Source organism: Neopsephotus bourkii, unplaced genomic scaffold, assembly GCF_033783945.1.
Source record: "Neopsephotus bourkii isolate Nb327-2 ecotype Australia unplaced genomic scaffold, CSIRO-AGI_Nbou_v1 NB_1433, whole genome shotgun sequence".
NCBI classification, from domain to species: domain Eukaryota; kingdom Metazoa; phylum Chordata; class Aves; order Psittaciformes; family Psittacidae; genus Neopsephotus; species Neopsephotus bourkii.
This window is the reverse complement of record NW_026901910.1, coordinates 1,835,580-1,854,272: the sequence shown is the minus strand read 5'-3', so window position 1 is coordinate 1,854,272 and position 18,693 is coordinate 1,835,580. Positions and strand designations below refer to the sequence as shown.

The following is an 18,693-nucleotide window of genomic DNA, read 5'->3' as shown; positions in this document are numbered from 1 at the left end:
TCTGCCCATATTTTTCTGGGAAATAAGTAAAATTGTACCATTCTTCCTGCTGCTGCAGTTACATGCACTTTCTTCTGAAATGGAAATTGCACATAACCTGTGCAGGAGAACATTAACTCAAATGCCCCAACTGGAGAACAAGGATAAGTAGGATCACTGTGACATAAGCACTAACAGCTGACGTGCTGAAAACCAGTCAGAATGTTATTCATGTTGAACATTTTCCCCTGGCTGAAATTTGCAGCTGTAGTTCTACTTACATCTCTGAATGCAGCTGCCACTTAGTCTACGTTCATGCAGCAAGGACTGCATGCCAAAGCTTTACTCATTTCCCATTTCCATTGTGGTGTGTTATAATAATCTATATTTTAATATTTCATTGTTTTGTCTGTGTACTTCTAACATTATATTTGTGATGCAGCCACTGCAGGTTTTAATTATTAAGAGCAATTAATTTGTGATAAAAAGACTTTGGATTTAGTAGAAAAACACTAAGGATTTTATGACCAATACCCTCCATTACTGTCAATTGCTTATTATAAGAGTGTTTGAGGGGATAGAGTATGTTAATGTAATTACTGGAAGTGCTTTCTTTTTCTTCTAGGTTTGAATGCCACGACCCCATCCTAAGAGTAGTGCTTGGTTTGTAGGCAGTGTAGTTAGCTGATTGTATCCATTACAATCACTAACTTCACTGCCATCAAAACAAGGCACAGGATTCCCTGCTACAACCTCAGTAAAGAAAACTGCATTACAAAACTTCTTTACAACATCCTTATTCCTACTGTAAAATCATTAATCATGTGTATTCATTTACGGCTTTATTTCCAGAATTTCAGCCATCCAGCCAAAGTGAATGGTATTTGTTGGCAATATCGAATGAAATCTTAGATCTCTTGAAGCTGGTGTTACAACCCTTTGGCACTTCTCTGAACCAAGAATGCTGTGTGTTGTGTTTAAATTGCTTAGCCACACAAAGACATATTTTCTACTCTATTGCTTATGCACCAAGATTGAACTAAGAAGTTTTTTGGTTGCACCCTTCAGTTTATCTTTCAGGTATTAGGAAAATCATTTTCCCTTAGCTTTCATGTATTTTAACAAGCTACGAAGTGAAAGGAGCAATGATTTTCAATATTAAACTCATTGCATGCTATAAATGTTTTCTACCCTGGCCACTTTGCTTACCGTTTAAGAACTTTAATAATGGAGAAAATACTTAACAGTGCTAGAACCTGCTCTAAGAGGGTTTTGGCAAAACCCCAGACTTTATCAAAGTAAGAGTTGAAAACAACTGTCTCTTCTATCAGCCTAGTTACTAGGCAGTGTAGTTAGCTGATTGCCAAAAGTAACAATCACTAGCCACACAGCCAGGTAAAAAGGTTTGGAAGATACCTCAGTGGAAAGCAGACACACGGGAACGTTGACAAGAGAAGGCAGACGGACTGCCCTCTTTGCAGAAGCATCTAATAGACAGGCAAGACACTGAAACAAAACAAGTGAAATGTACTAGATTGCCTGTCACACATGCAAGAGACATCAGAGCATTTGTCAAGCCAATTTAACTGCACCTTACTGTGTGACATACTTTATCCCTTCATTTACAACTGTTTTGTATTCAGGACACTAAGAAACATGAGGAAAAAATGAAAGGTTTCTTTCTTCTCCCATTCTGATTGTGCTCATCTCAAACTTACACTGCTCAAGTCCTGCCTAGGCCCTCATCACTTGAGACATGAGGGGGCTGTGCCCAGAAAGGGGCCATACCCAGTGGGGACACCCTGCCAGGTGAGGGACCTGCCTGAAGCCTCGCATGGTTTCTGTGGCTGCACACCTCTCCCCAGGGTCCTGCAACATGCCAGGGCCTCACACTCCTCACGGGGCCCCTCTCTAGAGCCTTCTCACACCTCTCCTTGCATCCCCACACCTTTTTCCTGAGCCCTGCACCCTCTGCAGACCGCCATAAACCTCTTCAGGGACTTATTCCCTCCCTGCACCACCACCTCCCACCTTCCCAGGCACCCTTAGTATGATTTTTACTTTCCAGAGAGAAATGTTGCTCTCCAGGGGCCACAAGTTTCTACAGGTATGAAGTTCTTTGTGCCCCCAGCTTGCTAAAACTTTGCTGCTTAGGTTTCTGGGAGGAATTAATTTTCAGGAATGAATAATGCCTCATGCCAATAAGCTCTGGGTGACGGAAGAGCCAGAGCCCTTACTGTGCACAACTGAGATATTTCAGCCTACTACCTTGGGATCCAGACACTGGGATCACTGACTTTCTGAATGGCCCCGTAGTACACCATGGTTCAGCTGCCTTCTGTGAAGGACAGTGGTATTCGGAGCACTTGCTTGTTCACCTCTCATTTGTCTTATTCAGAGAGTGAGAAAAATACTGAGAAACGTTTTCAGCAGCTCAATGCATGAGGAAAGCTGAAGTAAAACAAAAATATCTCCAGCAGGTAAGAACTGCTGATCTTGACTCTTTTTCCATAAATATTTCCATTCGCTGTGTGTCATCTGGTGGAATACTGGAACTTTGAAATGAAATGATGATCAGCAATGTCACCTGGACCTGGTTCCCTGTGTGGTTTGAATGATGAAGTTCATTTTTTGATGGTTAGCTTAAACTTATTCCCAATCAGGGCATGCTGGCTTGGGGCAGGGCTGAAAGCAGTAGGCTGAGTACTTAATTTCTTCATAGTAAGCACGTCTGTTCTGATTTAGTATCTAAAAGCAGCCAACTGAGAGTGCCCAAATTCAAAAGTGGATAATTGTTTTGGGGAAAAAAAACCCACCAGTGCTGCATACACTTCGACACACAAAACCTGGCACAGAGATATTGAAGCACAGCTCAAAGCATAAGTTTCTTTATTAGTTGTTTTAGTTATTAATAGATCTTCTCCATTAACCTGTGCCCAGCAGCAGCAAGTGCCAAGAGTTGATTGAGTGAGAGATGCGGGAAATTTGGGAGTGGGTGATTATTAAATCAGCTTCCATAGAAATGCTTCTGCCTTCGCCTGTCCTCAGGAACAGGTTTAGGTGTTATTTTTAGAGAGGTATAATTCAAGAACTGCTAGACCAAGCCATTTCAGATTTTGAAGAAACTACTTAGCTGCAGACCAAACCGTAGATTTTAGCAGGCAACGTCAAAACTGAGTTTATAGATGATGCTGTCATTCCAAAGGAAGGCATAACTGAGTATTGGAGTGCTTTCTGGAATGCACAGAGCTTTCTGATTTAGTGGAGTTTTACAAAAGCTAACAGCAATCTGACATGCAACTGCCCCCTCAGCACTTTAGTTAACAGTTCCTGTAGTCTGTAATTGATGGATAGGATCAATAAGGTTTACCATGCTATAAGGCATATATATGCATGTTTATGCAGTGACTCAAGCATTAAATTGGTCATGAAAAGAAGTAAAATAAGTGACAGGGGAGATTACTGAGGTTCATCTCCTGCAAAATGGCAGGATGGGACCAAGTATATAGAGCTTGGAGTGTCTCCTACTATTTTGCCAAGAAAAAGAATATGCAGACAACAGTTGGGCTTGCTATTGAGACAATAACATAAACTTCCACTAAAGCCCCTACTTATCTAACTGGTAAATTAGTGTTCCATGTATATATCATGAACAAAATTACTACAAGTAATGGAAACTAAGACAACTAGTAGTAAATATTGTAATAGCATTGACTCTGTAATTATTTTTTCCTCATTTTAGTAAAAAGTTCCACATTTTCACTGAAAAGCCTCTAGCCTGTATCTGGGAAGCAGGCCAGACAAAAGCAATTTGCAAGAAGTACAGAAAGGTGCTGAGGTCTGCAAGTTTCTCCTGCAAGTCAGCAACCCTCCTTTTCCAATTAATAATTCCAAAATGCATCTCATCCATTACCATCCATTAGCCTTCTTTCTGAGTTCTGACTGAAGCTAGCAACAGTCCCCCAGATCTTCCCTTCCCTTTTCTTAAGTTCAGTGACAATAGATGATAGCAAGGTTTTGCAGCTTTGGGCATCTGGCAGCCATAAAGATGACTGATTAATTTCAATGAGTAAATTACTTTATATAACTACAGGTCATGCTATAAGCCTCACATCAGTCTCAGAGAATTAAAATTAATGCACTGAATGAAATAAGAATAATGTTCAAATTATGATCAGTCATAGGAGTCATTCGAGAGTCGTTCAGGAGTTATAAGAGTTCAAATCCAGATTTCAGACTTGATTCAGGCATTCTGTTCCTGCAGCATGTCCCATGGGAGAGCAACCTGGAAGCTCTGTATTTAGATCTGGAAGTCAATGTTGTCTCCACAGTGGTATAGGGATAGGGTTTTGTAGAAAGAAAGCTTATCTGCATTAACACAAGCTGACAGGGAATTCATTTATTAGAAATGCCTATTTTAATCAGTTAGCTCATTTTATATGAAATAGTAATGAGGCACATGGCAACAAAGCTGTTGTCTTCTGGATGTTCATTTCACTGGACTATTCTGTGATTCATTGATTCCCACAGGCTTTCCAGTATGGTTTGTCAAAATTATAAACGCTGCAAATCTGAGCTAATTGACATGCAGAAAAGTTTGTTTTATTCAACAAATTCCCTAAGCTAAGAGGATCCCGTAAGCTGTTCTGAAAGTCTCAGGCCAAACATTAGGAAGCAATAAACATAAAAGCTTAAGCAAGGAAGTTTAAGCGAGATAAATACGGCTATTGGACAATATCCAACCTGAAAACCGCAAGAAGACAATCATACTACAAATACATTAAAGTGTTTGAAAGTATAACTGACTGTTTCTTGATGCTAACATTTTTTGTACGGGTATATCCCTAATTTAGTCAGCTACCACATGCTGGCCTTAATTTCCTTCTCCAAGACAACAGAACAGAAAAGTCATAGAGAAAAGATTGTGTGTCTTGCAAGTTATCTCAAAAGCATGACTTGGTACATCAACATTTTCACAGAAAATGTGGAGATGTTTGTGGGAGTAGAAGACAGAACTGAAGTTGACCTCACTGGTGGAGGCAGGTAGGGAACAGGGCAAATATGAGAAAGTGTAGAAATCTTGCAAACTACAAGAAGTTGGGACTGAGAAGGGAACTACAGCAGAAGCAGTGACTATATTGCTGTCTGAATGACAGTGAGGACTGTGGCAGCACTTCGCTGAAGCACCTGTATTTTATAGAGAGATATAATTAATGGATCTCAGTTACTTGAATTAAGCCTGTTTTAATACAAGTACGTATTTCTCAGTTTAATGTGCCAAATGAATCTTCATAGCCTGTCCCTTGTTAATTGCTTTGATTATTTGTTTTTCATTGTTGTGTCTACTTTTCTTCCACTGAAACACTAAAACTCAGTTTGTAACAAAGCTGTTAAACTGGATGCTGGTTCCACATGCTCTGCTCCCTAAAAAGCCATCATAAACTAAATCTCAGCAATAAAAGGAAGAGCTGCATTTAGGGATTTTTAGTAGTAGTAGTGAACTTTAGACTTACTGATTTATAATGGTTTTACTTGGGCTGGCTGGATTCAAGAATAAGAGGTCTGTATTATATTAAGGCACTTCTTTCCTTCAGTTGCAATTTACAAGACATAAAGCAGAGATGGATGAGTTTTTACCCCATATAAGGTTAAGCATCTGTCCTTCTGAAGAACATATCCTAATTGACACAATTTCATTACTTAATAGTAGAGACTAAAACAGAAATTGAAAAGCTGATAAGTGCAGTGGTTTGAGAAGCAACTTGAAAAACAAGATTTCAAACAATACTTTCAGAAATGATGTACTCAGACATAAAACCTCCTTTCTCTTCCTCCTCTTCTAAGCTTTTAAGTTGGTTCATATTAAGTACTTCCTCTTCTCAGAATTTATTAAAATGCTGAACCAAGTATATCTGCTTTATCCAAACCCTATACATTAAAGCTAGGCCTGAAACAAAACGAGTCTCCTTTTTTCTGACACAAGTGTGAGTTTTATACTCAGGTGCCATATTAGCACATTAAAAAAAACCAAACTCTTTATTATTGCTAGTGTTTTTTATAACCTTCTTGTTTCCCTCTTTTCTTGGCTGAAAATCACTCTGAATTCTGTTCTTTACTGACATCTTACACTAACGTACTGTGAGGCAAAGGGGGGGCTCAGTTTAGTGCCTTTTCAGTGTGCAGGAAATGAAAATGCTTGTTTCATTTATGTGTTTTTTAAGTTGTCAGCATAAAATGAAAGGGCAACAAAGTGCAAGAGTGTCAATTAAGTATTTGGGATGCAAGGAATTCTAGAACAGGAAAGACATGCTTACATATTTCTACAGGAAGACAGCCTGTGTATTTTCTTCAGGTCTGTGCCAGGTATAGTCTATTCATATAATTTGCATCAGGAAAGCACATTTTCTGTTCTGGTGCTCTCTCGTACATGTGCACCCCTCTATCTCAGAGTACCAGGTTTTCCTGGCTAACATTGGCATAAATATTTATCAACAAAGTTGGCTTTTGAAATAATAATGGTAAAATATTTGGGAGGCAAAATATGTACCTGGGCAGATTTGTATCCTGTGGACAGCTGTGGTCCTGGGATGTTTGAATTGCAGGATTTGAAATCTTCTGAACTTACTGGACAGGTTTCAAATGAATTTCATAAGCACTACATTTACCAAAATCATAAATGGAGAGCAACAGCTTTGGCAATGTTGAGAAATGTCTTTGCAGAAATAGAAACCATGTCAAAGGGAAGAGCCTGTGCCTAGCAATATTAAGATTGCACAATAAAGACTAAGTTTTATAGTCAAGTGTTATACATGGTGTCTGAATGCTTGCAGCTGATCTCTTTTTAAAAATAGATCAACAAAGACTTCTGTCAGCCACTGCCATTTTCATGTTGAAGGTAGCCAAATCTTTGGTAATCACTTTCTGCTGTCACATGACAGTGCATTCCTCAGTTGTGCTTTTGGTATGGGAGAGGCTGCAAAACACAAGTGACAGAACGTTTATTTGCCAGTAATTCAAGAAAGCTTTTTGACAACCTTGCTGCTATTAGACATACCGAAATGCTTTCCAGTGGATTTAGAATACAAATTATTTTGTGTCTTTTTAATTATTTTGGTTACTTTGGTCTATAAAATGAGGGAAAAAACTTCCACAAATAAACGTAATTCACAAACAGGATTTCCTTTGTCAAAAGTTCTCCAAAGACTGAATGTACTAGTGGAGCTTCAGGATAATGAAGATTGGCTTGATAAAGGCTTGACTTCCGTCCTGCAATTCAGGCTAGTCAGGTCAGGTGCTTGGTTCTTACATCCTTTCCTGTATCTGATGCATTTCAAATTATATGTCCTAACAGTTTGGAAATAGACACATATGTCACTTACATGGACATACCTCATTTCAAATTGTTTTGTTTTCTAAAACACATGAAATTAAATATAGAATTGTCTCACCAAAATATTAGTCCTCATTCAAGTTCATTAAACCAGGTTTAATTGCTCATGGCTGTTAAGTTGCTCCAGCATCTTGTTATTTACTATACCCAAACCCTGTTCACCAAGGACTTAGGGAATGTAAAAGTTCAGTTCTAAAATACCACTGATGTCTGCATTTCACAGACGTGACACATGCTGCAAAGCCATAGCCTTAGTTCAGCTCCAGCACCTACCTCAGATTACTTTCTCCAGCTGGACTCCCAACAGCTGGTAGAGGTTTTGAGGCTTTCATCAAATCACTAATCTCTTAAAATATCAACCCTGGCTACTATCTGTCTGAGAAAAACTCTACCCCTTAAAGCTCCTGTATTCACTCACTTTGGTGCTCTACCCCTTTCTGCAACCTGCAAAAAGCTCTTAAGAGTCTGAGCCATTAAAACCTTAACTGGAGAGCTACCGATCCCAGAAACAGACACACATCACCTCCCTAGCCACCGGGCATGATGCTCAGCATTTATTTGTGTTTCTGAAGCTCTGAAGCAGTTTCTTAATGACAGCTGCCCATCAACGTGGGGAGGGTATGCAGGTTTGAGGGTCTGCAGGTTTGCTTTCTATGACTCACACGTGGTGGAGAGTGGAGTGTATCCTGTCCTCACGCCCTATCATTAATGCGGTGGGAGAGGGAACTTATAAAGCTGGAGCGGGGGAAAACACGCAGAAGTAATGGGCTGTCTGAAGTGTGGCTGGGAACTGGGCAGCTTAAAGAGGTGCTGGCTTAGCATGTGCCCAGCAGCTGGAGAGGCGGATGCCTGCGGAGGAGAGATGCGCCGCGCGGGAGGCGGGTCCCGTTGCTGGGCTTTGGCCCGGAGCCCGGTGTGGGAGGGATGAGACGGCGGCCTCTTCTCCGCCCTCCATCCCCTCTCTCCCGGCCGCCGGGCCGCGGGCCACTCGCATGGGGTCGCGCGGTGCAGCGCAGCGAGCCGGGCTCCCAGCACTCGCCGATGGAGCCGGGGACGATGCTGGCGGCCGCGGCCCTGTGCGCCGCTGCGTTGGGCTGGGCTGCGGGAGCGCGGACGCTCAGCGGTACGTACTGGGTGGCGGGCCCTCCGCTTGCCCGGCTCTGCGGAGCAGACACGCCGCCGAGGGTCCGGGGAAGCGCGGGATGCCGGCGGCCCGGCAGAGACTCGTCCCCTGGCCCGAGGTGGGCAAGGAGCTCCGCTGGGTGGGGGGATCGGCTGCCTGCAACAGCCGTCGCGACATAGGCAACGCTACCTAGAGCAGTGATTTTTTCCTCTCTTAACTCCCAGCGGCAGCTAGCCCTGCCCAAGAGAGATCTCCACATCCTCCGCTCTGGGTGGGAGCAGCCCTTCGTTCCTGGCTGTAAAAGGGGTACGCCGATAGTCCAGTTTCATTTTCCTTTTCCGATAAGAAACCCTTTTCTGCTGTTTTTTGCCTCGGCCCTAGGAATTTCCAATGACGCCCTGGCTAACGGAACTACTTTTGTCAGTGGTAACTATCAGCCTGGATGAGTTTCCAGACAACACCAGATTGTCTTACTCTTCCTTTACAAAGTATTCTTTGAGTCTCGTCTCCTGATTTTGTGCAAAGGAATGTTGCCTATTTAGATGCCTTTCATGGGAATAGATGACATATGGCAGCTCAAATTTCAACCAGCAGTACTTTTTGGATGCAGTACCCAAACTAGGCAGTCTAGTCTGGTTTTAGGGTACAGAACAGCCAGTCTGGGGGAAGTTTCTGTCTGACGTGATAGGCTGGGATATGTTCAGCAGAAAGCCTGAACACTGTCACCCATGAGATGTTTATGTTAATCCAACATAAAGCAAATAGCTTTATTATATCTATAAATCCATTTTTAATTCTGCGAAGCTCTTGTCTGCAGTAGGACTTTTGTGGGAGTGATTTAGAGGACTCTGCTGCCAGCTGTGGGGTTCAGGATGCATTTCTATTCATGAAATGTATACTTCTCAGTATAATTGACTTATCCGTAGTCTTGAATTATCAAGGCTCAGCAGGCTTTGAGGCAGATCCCATCCAGGCAATGAGGAAATAGCAGGAAAACATGAGGAACCCTTTCAGCACTGGTTGGAGCTACACATCCATTTGACCTCTTACATAAATTATACTTGGGAACCTAAGTAGCAGTAAAGTCTAGACAGTAATCAAGTAGAGTAAATTCTCCCCTAGTTTAAAGCAGTGGCAAGTTTGTCTGAGAAGACAGATTTTCTGCCAGTTAATGCAGAAAAAAATATGTGTATCAGAAAAGAAACCAAGTGCAGTTTGTGACACTATTTCTAGGCAGTTGCTGCTGTTAACAATGTGATGTCTCAGTAACTTTCTTATGTCTCTCACAATAGCAGTGGACATATCCCTCAGAAGAGGTAAGCTCTTTTGCCTTTTTCAACAAGCCTGCGTGAGTGTTAAGTTACCAAGGGAAACACAGGTTATGCCTGAAGATGTATCTTTAAACACTGCTTTTAAATACAGCCAGTTTTATGTGTAAAATGGTAGCAGATTCTGTGCTTCTTAGGACTTAACTGCTCAAAAATTGCAGTGAAAAAGTGTTTAAATTCTGACTTCTAGAATGGCCATAGAAGAATAAAGAAGGCAGCATATGGAGGGGTTCATAATGACCTGTCCTCGCATCCCATTTGTTCAGAGTATGCTGCAAATGTTGCTAAATGTTTCTCTGCTATAAAAACATTTAGGTTAGCAGATTGTGTCTGCCCCGTGCTTGAATAGAAATATTTACTAACTAAAACAAAACTGTTTGTTTGCACAGTCTAAATATTGGGACTCTTCTGCTGAGAAACATACAAGTGCATAATTTTAGATTATGTATCTTTTCACTTTGATCTTTCCTTTCTTTGTAATCAAAATAAGCCCTGCTGCTTCATGCATGAGAAAGTCCTTGGCTTACAACAGTCTGGAAACAGACACTGTTTACTTCCTGGGCAGTCAGTAACATTACAGTGCAGAGCAATGCTTACAACTGTACTGTGTGAACACATCATAACACACTAAGTGTACACTCCACAAAAGTAGCACATAAACCCCAGAAGATAAATTATCTCTACTTATGTAAGGGGATCTCTAATTCTAGCCAATTTAAGTCCTTAAAAATAATACTAATTTTAAAAAAAGCCTTCTTGAACCCTTGTATAATATATAAACTGTTATACAGTGCAAAACTCAACCAAATGGAAGTATTAGCATTCAGGTTTGCTACTAACAGCCACAGTTTCTGTAACAGGTCTTTCCATTTTTGCAGGACAGACAATTTGTCGTCGTGGAACAGAGCCACCTTGCTACAAAATAGTTTATTTTCATGATGCTTCACGCAGGATCAGCTACGAAGAAGCACAGCTTGCCTGCAGAACTGATGGTGGACATCTAGTCAGTATTGAAACAGAAGCAGAGCAAAGACTGATTGAAAGATTCATTGACAGTCTCTTAGCTTCTGATGGAGACTTTTGGATAGGGCTGAGGAGGAAAAAGGAGGAGGTAGACAATAGTACAGACTGCCAGAACCTCTACTTCTGGTCAGATGGCAGCTCATCCAACTTCCGGTAGGTACCTATGGGCAATTCTGGGAAGCAAACTGGTCAGGGACTGTCAACTGCCTTTAGCAGTCAGAAAGGATTCTTTCAAGAGTCAACCAGTGTTGTCCTAGCTGTCCCCTGTGTTCCTTCTGCAGTCACTGACAAGTGGTAGTATCTCCGGAGAGCAATTTGTCCCACCCAGATGTGAGGGGTAGACAAATTACCCTCTGTAGACTCTGCTTTCTCTTTGCTCTATATGAAGCACCTAGAATGTCTAGCTTGGGCTAGGTTGGTAGTTTATGATTGCTAAAAGGAGGTGGATGAACAAGTTATCTGGTCTTAAAAATCTCTGGTTAGGCATGAAGAAAAGGTATTTTGACTTGAAAGTCCCTGTGCTTCAGATTCCCTGAAGTTTGTGGCTGGTGTCCTGAGCAATGGGCCTGTCTCAGTTTCCTTGCTGAGGGAATAGCATTTTTTCCTGTTAGACAGTAAGATTGGAGAGCTTCCGTATTTACTGTAGACATGAGTCTTAAGGCAAGTGGAACTACAGCATTTGCTGTAGTTAAATTATGAATGCAACAACATTTAAAACCAACACAAGTTTACTGGAGTTGTTTTCACTACTTTCACATTTCTGTTCAGCATAGAACCAAAATGTGTTTAGCCTCAAAATTTCTGCTTAATTTGACGTGTGGGGTTTATTTCCACATTGAATACCTTGGTGTATCTGGAATTACTTCTGTTGTCTTGATCAGCTTTCATGAAGCACTCAGCATTCCTACTTTTACACAGTGGAAGTGGGGGGTAAGGGTGGGGTGGGGTGTGCTGAGCTGAGCTGTCATCCTCTTAGATTCTGCCCTCTGTGGTGCCCTGTATGCTATATTTCTGTGTGAGCTTCTGCAGTATCATGGAAAGTGATGTCATGTCTTACTTGACATGTTTGCTGTGTTTTCTTAGGAACTGGTATGTAGATGAGCCATCCTGTGGGAGTGAAATCTGTGTTGTGATGTACTACCAGCCATCTGCCCCACCAGGTGTCGGAGGTCCTTATATGTTTCAATGGAATGATGACAGATGCAACATGAAAAATAACTTCATTTGCAAATATTCTCTTGGTAATGAGTCATTCTGTAGCTTTAAAAACCCAACCTGCTCACAGTCCCCAAGAGGAAGTATGAGAAAATTGCTGTAACTGATAGGGAAACCCTTTCTTAGATTTACTGGAAATATCTGGTGAGAGAGAGAAATCTTGAGGTTCATGCAAGTCACGGAGAAAACAATCTTTGCAGCTACTTGCTTTGTGACTTAATGAATTCTCAGGGGATTTTTATAAAGCATTTTGATACCTCAAATGTGGCCTGAGGGGGAGAGAATGGTGAAGAAGGGTGCTTATATTATTAGACTATATTCAGTACACCTGGTCTCCCTAGTCAAGCTTATGACGAAACTGCATATATTTTTCTCTTTTAGAGAAGACAACGAGAGCTCCAATAGAGAATTCCCAGAAAGGTAAGTTACAGATATCTGAGGCTTTTTTTAATGGCATGCTAACATTCAGTAAAAAATACTCTGACATTCATTGTTAAGAACAATCACACACTGAAAACTGCTACACTAGAAGTACCCCTGCCATATCCTTGTGCTTTTCTATAACCCATTCTACAGGAACACAGTATGGCTGTTCGTTGATGCAGTATCTGGGACCACTGGTCATGCTTGCAGAAATTTAAGCAGAACAGTACCAATAGACCTTGCACATCTTTGCAGCTGACAGTCTCTTCAATACCCTCTCACTCTCCCTTTTTGATTCTTAAACTCTTTCAAATAACATCTGAAATACTGCTTCTTTTCAGGTGTTGCAACAGAACCCTTAAACCCACTGTTCCCAGAAGAGCACCATAGAAAAGATGTTAATGTAACAGCTGTGGAAGCCAAAGGTACGTTGTGTTCGGTGGCTTTCATAATCTTGAAGACTTGAGCTTTTTTTACTGTAACCTGCTTAAGTAGATGATTGGACTCCTAGACCTGCTGCCTTAGACAAGTACATACTGCTAGATTATGAGCAAAACTAGAGGCCCATTGAGCTGTGATGATGCTGCCTCGTGCAGCTGTTAAGTTTTCTATGAAGTTCTGGGCACGTCAAATGCAACTAGAAGGGAATAAAAGCTGGAATCTTATTTTTACCCCTAGAACCCGTTCAGAGTCTTGCCTACATCCTTATTCCCAGCATTCCTGTACTGCTGCTCCTGATAGTTGTTACAGGCATCTTCTGGTTTTGGCTTCTTGTGAAGAGGTAAGTGACATTTTTTGGTGTAACAAGTGAATATATGATATCTTATTCTGGCAATCATTTTATATCTAGCTTTAAAATCCTGTAAGATGCTCTGGAGAGGACTGTTTTCAGTCAAATAATTGTTTAAACTGTGTCATATTTCAGCTAAATAAATGTTTAAAAGGTGTTAGCTCCAGGCTGTTACTTGTGAAGTAAAAATTCAAGTAAATCACATTAGGCCATTTTACTATTTTCACAGACATATAGTAGTTAGGGAACAGTGTAAAACAAGATAATGATTTTGAATTGTTAGAACTGAAGTTTTCTTATTAAAGAAAACACTTCAATTATCAGATCCCCTTAAAAAGTGGAAAACATAATAGATATAAAAGGACATACATTTAGAGCAAGTAACATCTCCCAGTCTCCTCTCCTTGCTTTCCTTGTGTGTATAGTACCTCTGATGGTGATGCTGGCTGTAGTTTGGGAGTGTCAGTGTGGAGTTTTGCTGCCGCAGCATCGCAGCTGGCACCAGAATGCAAGGGCTACCTCAGCAGGTCCTGCCATAGAACATACCTGGAAGCAAGCAATAACAAATGTGATCTGGAGTCCAGGCTCTAAGTGTCAGATTTCCCCAAGGGCCATCATTACATTACTGAGAGGTGTGGTACTGTTCTGTATTTGCCTCTGTAAAAAATCATATGACTTGTCCCCTTTCCTCCATCCCTAAGGAGACAGGAGCAAACTGATGCAAGCCCAAAGGAGGAAGATGCATGGCTGTCTAACCACAGCAGGAACAGTCCAAATCTGGATATTTACAAAGTCATCAAGAAGCAGTCAGAAGCAGATCTGGCTGGAACAAGGCCTGACACTAAGAATTCTTCCTTTCGTAAACAGGAAGATAAGGTGCTTGACAGTTTCCCCAGTGATTACAGCGGTGCCGCAATGAATACATCGAGTGGCTTTGTGACATTGACCAGTACTGAAAGTGGCTTTGTGACCAATGATATCTATGAGATGTGTGGACATCATGTGGGGAGGAGCAAGGAATCAGCCTGGGTGGAGAATGAGATTTATGGATATTAAGGAAATGGACCAAAACAAATCCTGGGATATGGATGACAAAGTGAATGTTGATACAAGCTAACCTGCCTTCCCTATGCACTTGTTTTAATCACAGTATACATGATGTTTATCCTGGTTTTGCATTGTCCCTATATTCTTCTCTTTTTCTGAAAGAATATGGGTTTTTAAAGATCCAGACTGAAAAGAATGTATATATTTTGCTCTGCATCAAGTCTCCTTTCCCCTGGGAATGGCTTGTTATTTCTCTTTATTCTTTTTTTTTGTACTCCAAAGATATGCCTTTGAAACTAAAGTGCAATCAAAAATCTGTATTTATTTAACTGACCTTCAAAGGTGTTAAAAGTCACTAGTGACTATGGAGATATATAGATACATATAAACCTATGATTTCTCATAGGTACTGATTGCATCACTGTGGCCTCTGAAGTCTTTTTTTTTCAGTACAGAGCCAGTTTGAGTTTGTGAATGGAGTCCAGCTGTTAACAAAGAAGCCATGAATATGGGGTTGCATTCAGAGCTGTACAGCTTTTTGCTAGGGATCTTGGCATGTTTGTAGCTGCATATGTGTAGAAAACACTGCAAAGTCAGGCCATTAAGACTTACTTGTCCTGCCTGATCTGGCATCTCAACTGTTTCATCCATTGATTTATAAATTCTTAAGGCAAATATGTTCAGCTTTGAGTAAACCAGTACTTCTTGCTTTGCCTGTACTTGCTCTGTATTCAATTATTCCAGCAATGGAGTTGTTCTTTAAAAATGGAGTTTTGCCTGTATCCCATTGAACTAATAAGGGGGATTGCAACATAAAGAAACAAGTATGTTGAATGTTGGGAAGCTGGATATTTGCACTGAAGAAAAGAAAGCATTTTGGACATTATCATGTATCTGGGGCCATTTGGTTTCAGCTCTGTACTCTGTCTCAGTCTGTTCTTAACTATGAGTGCCTCAGTCCCATGTGAAAAACAGAAATAACAGCAATTCAGAGGCTTACAGGGAAGCTTAAAATCTAATAATTGACTTTGAAGTGATTTTGGGACTACAATAATGAGGCCTTGTAATTGATAAAATTGATGTTATTAACCAGCAGATCTGTGCAGCAATTTTGAAGCATGTCTAGAAGCTGTATAAAAATTTATTTGATTAAAATATATGGTTTGGTTAAGCTGTTCTGGCACCTAACCCTGTATGTAGCAAGAAATGTTTTTTACTTATTCTGTTAGATCACATTTGATCTTTTCACAAGCTAAATAAAAATAGTAGATGCTTGTTTATCTCTCTGCCTGCATTTAAAAGCTTAAATTTTGACACTCCCTATTGGTTAGAGCTAAAACAAAGGTGCAGGTTGAGGCAATCTTGAGAAGGTAAAATGCTTACTGAAGCCATAACTCCTCAGTATGCAGTTTTCAAATGACAATTACATCTTTGTTGTCTGGCTTTACACTAGCAATTTGCTAAGCTCCAGGTTTTGGGTCCATCTGGGTTTTTGAGTGGTTTTTTCCTTTGATGAGAGACAAGGTACTGGAGAGAGAATGACCAAACAAATAAAGCATGTCAAACAGGAACACAAATATTACTCACCTATTGCTGTGCAGGTGTGTATTTCCAGCTGCAGGAGAGCAACATTCTGCTGCCAAACAAGCCTATGAAGCACCTGAAACACATTCAGCTCTTGACAGGGTTCCCTAAAAGTTTGATCTTCTCCATTGCACAGGAATAAATAAATAGGGAAATGAAGCAAAAGCAATTTGCATAAGCCACTGTGAAACAAAGTTGTGCCAAAGGCTTTGGCAGAAGGTGTTTAATGTGGGACTGAAACAACAACAGAAATGAGTGCATGACATGGCCATGATTTGCTCTGACAATGCAAATATGCAGGAAGTCCTTTCTGGATCTGTGTTCTATTGCTGTCTATTGTAAACCTGGAAATACTCTGGTTAGTTGCCACAGCTGTGTCTCTCATTTCCCAAACGCTGTAGGTGAAGTTGATGTGCACAATAGCTGTCATGTGTATCTGTGGTGTCGCAGAATGTCTGCCAATCTCGCACTGTTCTTCCACAAGACTCAATGGTGCAAGATGAAGCCCCCAGAAAAATAGTCCCCTAAAAATAAACGAGATAAAAGTCTTCCATTTTGAAAATGACACCACGTTTGCAACTATTTCTCCTGCAGAGCAAAATCCTGGTTTAGGAGAATAGTCATTGCTGGATGGTTGCAGTGTCCGGGGTTTCTAATGCAGCAATTAGTGTTGTTATCAAGAACTTGTGTTTCTATCCACTTTGAGTCTTGCACACTTGATCTCTTCCCTTTTTTGTTTTGTTTTGGCAGACACTAAGCATCTTTTAGGCATTAAAAAATAGGAAATGAGATGAAAATGCTCGAGCCAGATGTTGGAGATTAGGTATGTAAACACGTAAAGCTATATTTTGGCAACTAAGTGTTGAACTGCTGGCTTACTGAACTCAGGCAGAGTCAGCTGCATGTGCTCAGCATCTCTGGAACTTATTAGAAGGCAAGATAATTTTGTCATTTCTTTGCTATCTCCATTTAGCTGAGCACCACAGCTGTAATATTCTGTACAGGAACATTGACCACAAGAGGGCATGTTTGCTCCACAGTTTGTGTCATTCAATCGAGTCTTGAAAAGGGCCTGGAAGAGCTCCTCTGTACCACTGTGAGAAGTACTTGAATCGCTTTCATTGAAGCACAGCAAAAGCCATCAATGGCCGTTAAAGGCTGCTAGACAAAGAATGGTTTTGTGACTGCAGTTCTGCTAGCAGAATTACTAAGAACTGTTTTTGTAACCTGAACTTTCAGGCCAAAAATGGCAGTGTGGTGAGTAGCAGAATAAAGTTTCTGCAGAAGTTTTCTATTGCAAACACTAGATTTGACTTAATAATTGATTTTGCACTTTACATGGATGGAATTGGGCAGAAAGCAAGTAAATGTTTCATTAATTTTTTTTTTCTACTTATAATAAAGCGACTGTGAATGAATATAAAGCAACATTTTTGAACAGTGTTGTAAAAATTACTTTGAACACACCAAGTTTGCCTCATACTAGAATTCTTGATGGGTCAGTGCTTCAGATTTCTGAAGAAAATGAAGCATCTTACAAGGTGAAACAGGGTGAAATCTCCTAAGTAGCAGTTTGGGATGACACCATTTTCTATTCAAGTAGGATTATGGTAAGCTTGCTCATGCACCTATCAATCATTTAAAAGGGTGGATGTCTGACTAACTCAAGTCATCAGTTAGTCATTGCTAGAGCTTCTTAAGGGGATAAATAGAACAGTAACAGCACAGTTATTATCCATAGCAGTCTAAGTCAGCAGCGTCATCTCAAAATGTCATTCCTTAGAGGAATCTCATGAACTGCAAGTGCAGTGAAGGACAAGCATTAACTTTTCCCTGATGTCTTCAGTTCCCATTGCAGAACAGTCATTGCTGTTTTGACACGTAACAAGTTTAACCAACTTTCCACATGTATGAGGCAGCTTTATCTGCAAGATGTGGGTACAAAGGAAAAGCAAGAGGCAGAAGTTTGTTTCTTGCATTCTTCCACTCACTTTTTGCAGCCACACTGTTTTCTGCTATGTTTCATGCACAGCACTCTGTGTTCATAAAAGGCCTGCAACTGCTGCTGAAAGTGCAGTTGATTCAGACACGTGTGCTCTTATATCATCAGCTTTTAGACATGCTTCATTTAGTCAGTGGAACTGAGCAAAGCCCCCAGGCATGATTCCTGGTATCCACATGTCAAAACGTACCAGTCTTCCAGTGTGAGATGGGTCAGGGGAGAGGGAACGATGAGAGGCAGAGAGGCATAAACCAGGAGGGGAAAGATTGCTGCAGAATTGAAACAAGCATGGCATTTTCAAGATGAAAGCAAGCTAATGTGTAACTACTGCAAACATAAAGCAGACTAGGTGGATGTAGTACTGGAAAGGAAATTTAACATAAAAGGCCTTAACTTTTTTCACTCTTACATTGTCAGCTCTGAAAGGCATATAACCATGTTATGTCAAAGGGCGTAAAAAAGCTTCCAAATCTGTCTTTCCAGGTGTGTAGGAAGTGAACAGATTATTTCAGTTGGAAGGGACCTACAACAATCATCTGGTCCAACTGCCTGACCATATTAGTGTAAAACTTAAAGCATGTTCTTAAGGGCATTGCCCAAATACTTGTTAAACACTGACAGGCGTGGGGCATTGATCACCTCTCTAAGAAGACTGTTCCAGGGTTTAAGCACCTTCTCTGTTAAGAAGTTCTTCTTAACATCCAGCCTCATCCTCCCCTGAAGAGGGATTCCCACACATCCTACCAGTGGCACCCAGGGAGAAGAGTTTAGCACTTCCTTCTCCACATT

General features: G+C 40.9%; 1 protein-coding gene across 2 annotated transcripts; it reads left to right on the top strand.

The window, feature by feature from the left end:
• Positions 1 to 8,278: 8,278 nt before the first annotated feature.
• Positions 8,279 to 15,600, top strand: LAYN (layilin). 2 transcript variants are annotated; one of them, XM_061368386.1, is made up of 7 exons: positions 8,279 to 8,492; positions 10,699 to 10,996; positions 11,927 to 12,084; positions 12,440 to 12,478; positions 12,823 to 12,906; positions 13,160 to 13,262; positions 13,976 to 15,600. In XM_061368386.1, exons 1-7 carry the CDS (start codon positions 8,294 to 8,296, stop codon positions 14,325 to 14,327), a joined length of 1,233 nt encoding a protein of 410 aa, XP_061224370.1. In that variant the 5' UTR covers positions 8,279 to 8,293; the 3' UTR covers positions 14,328 to 15,600. The 2 variants fall into 2 exon arrangements, with proteins under 2 accessions (XP_061224370.1, XP_061224369.1); XM_061368385.1 differs by having other exon boundaries at positions 13,973 to 15,600.
• Positions 15,601 to 18,693: the final 3,093 nt, after the last annotated feature.

Coding starts and splice junctions, on each gene's coding strand:
- LAYN (XM_061368385.1), top strand. CDS start 8,294: ATGAGACGGCGGCCTCTTCTCCGCCCTCCATCCCCTCTCTCCCGGCCG. Junction 10,997..11,926: donor GGCAGCTCATCCAACTTCCG/GTAGGTACCTAT, acceptor GTGTTTTCTTAG/GAACTGGTATGTAGATGAGC. Junction 12,907..13,159: donor AACAGCTGTGGAAGCCAAAG/GTACGTTGTGTT, acceptor TTTTACCCCTAG/AACCCGTTCAGAGTCTTGCC.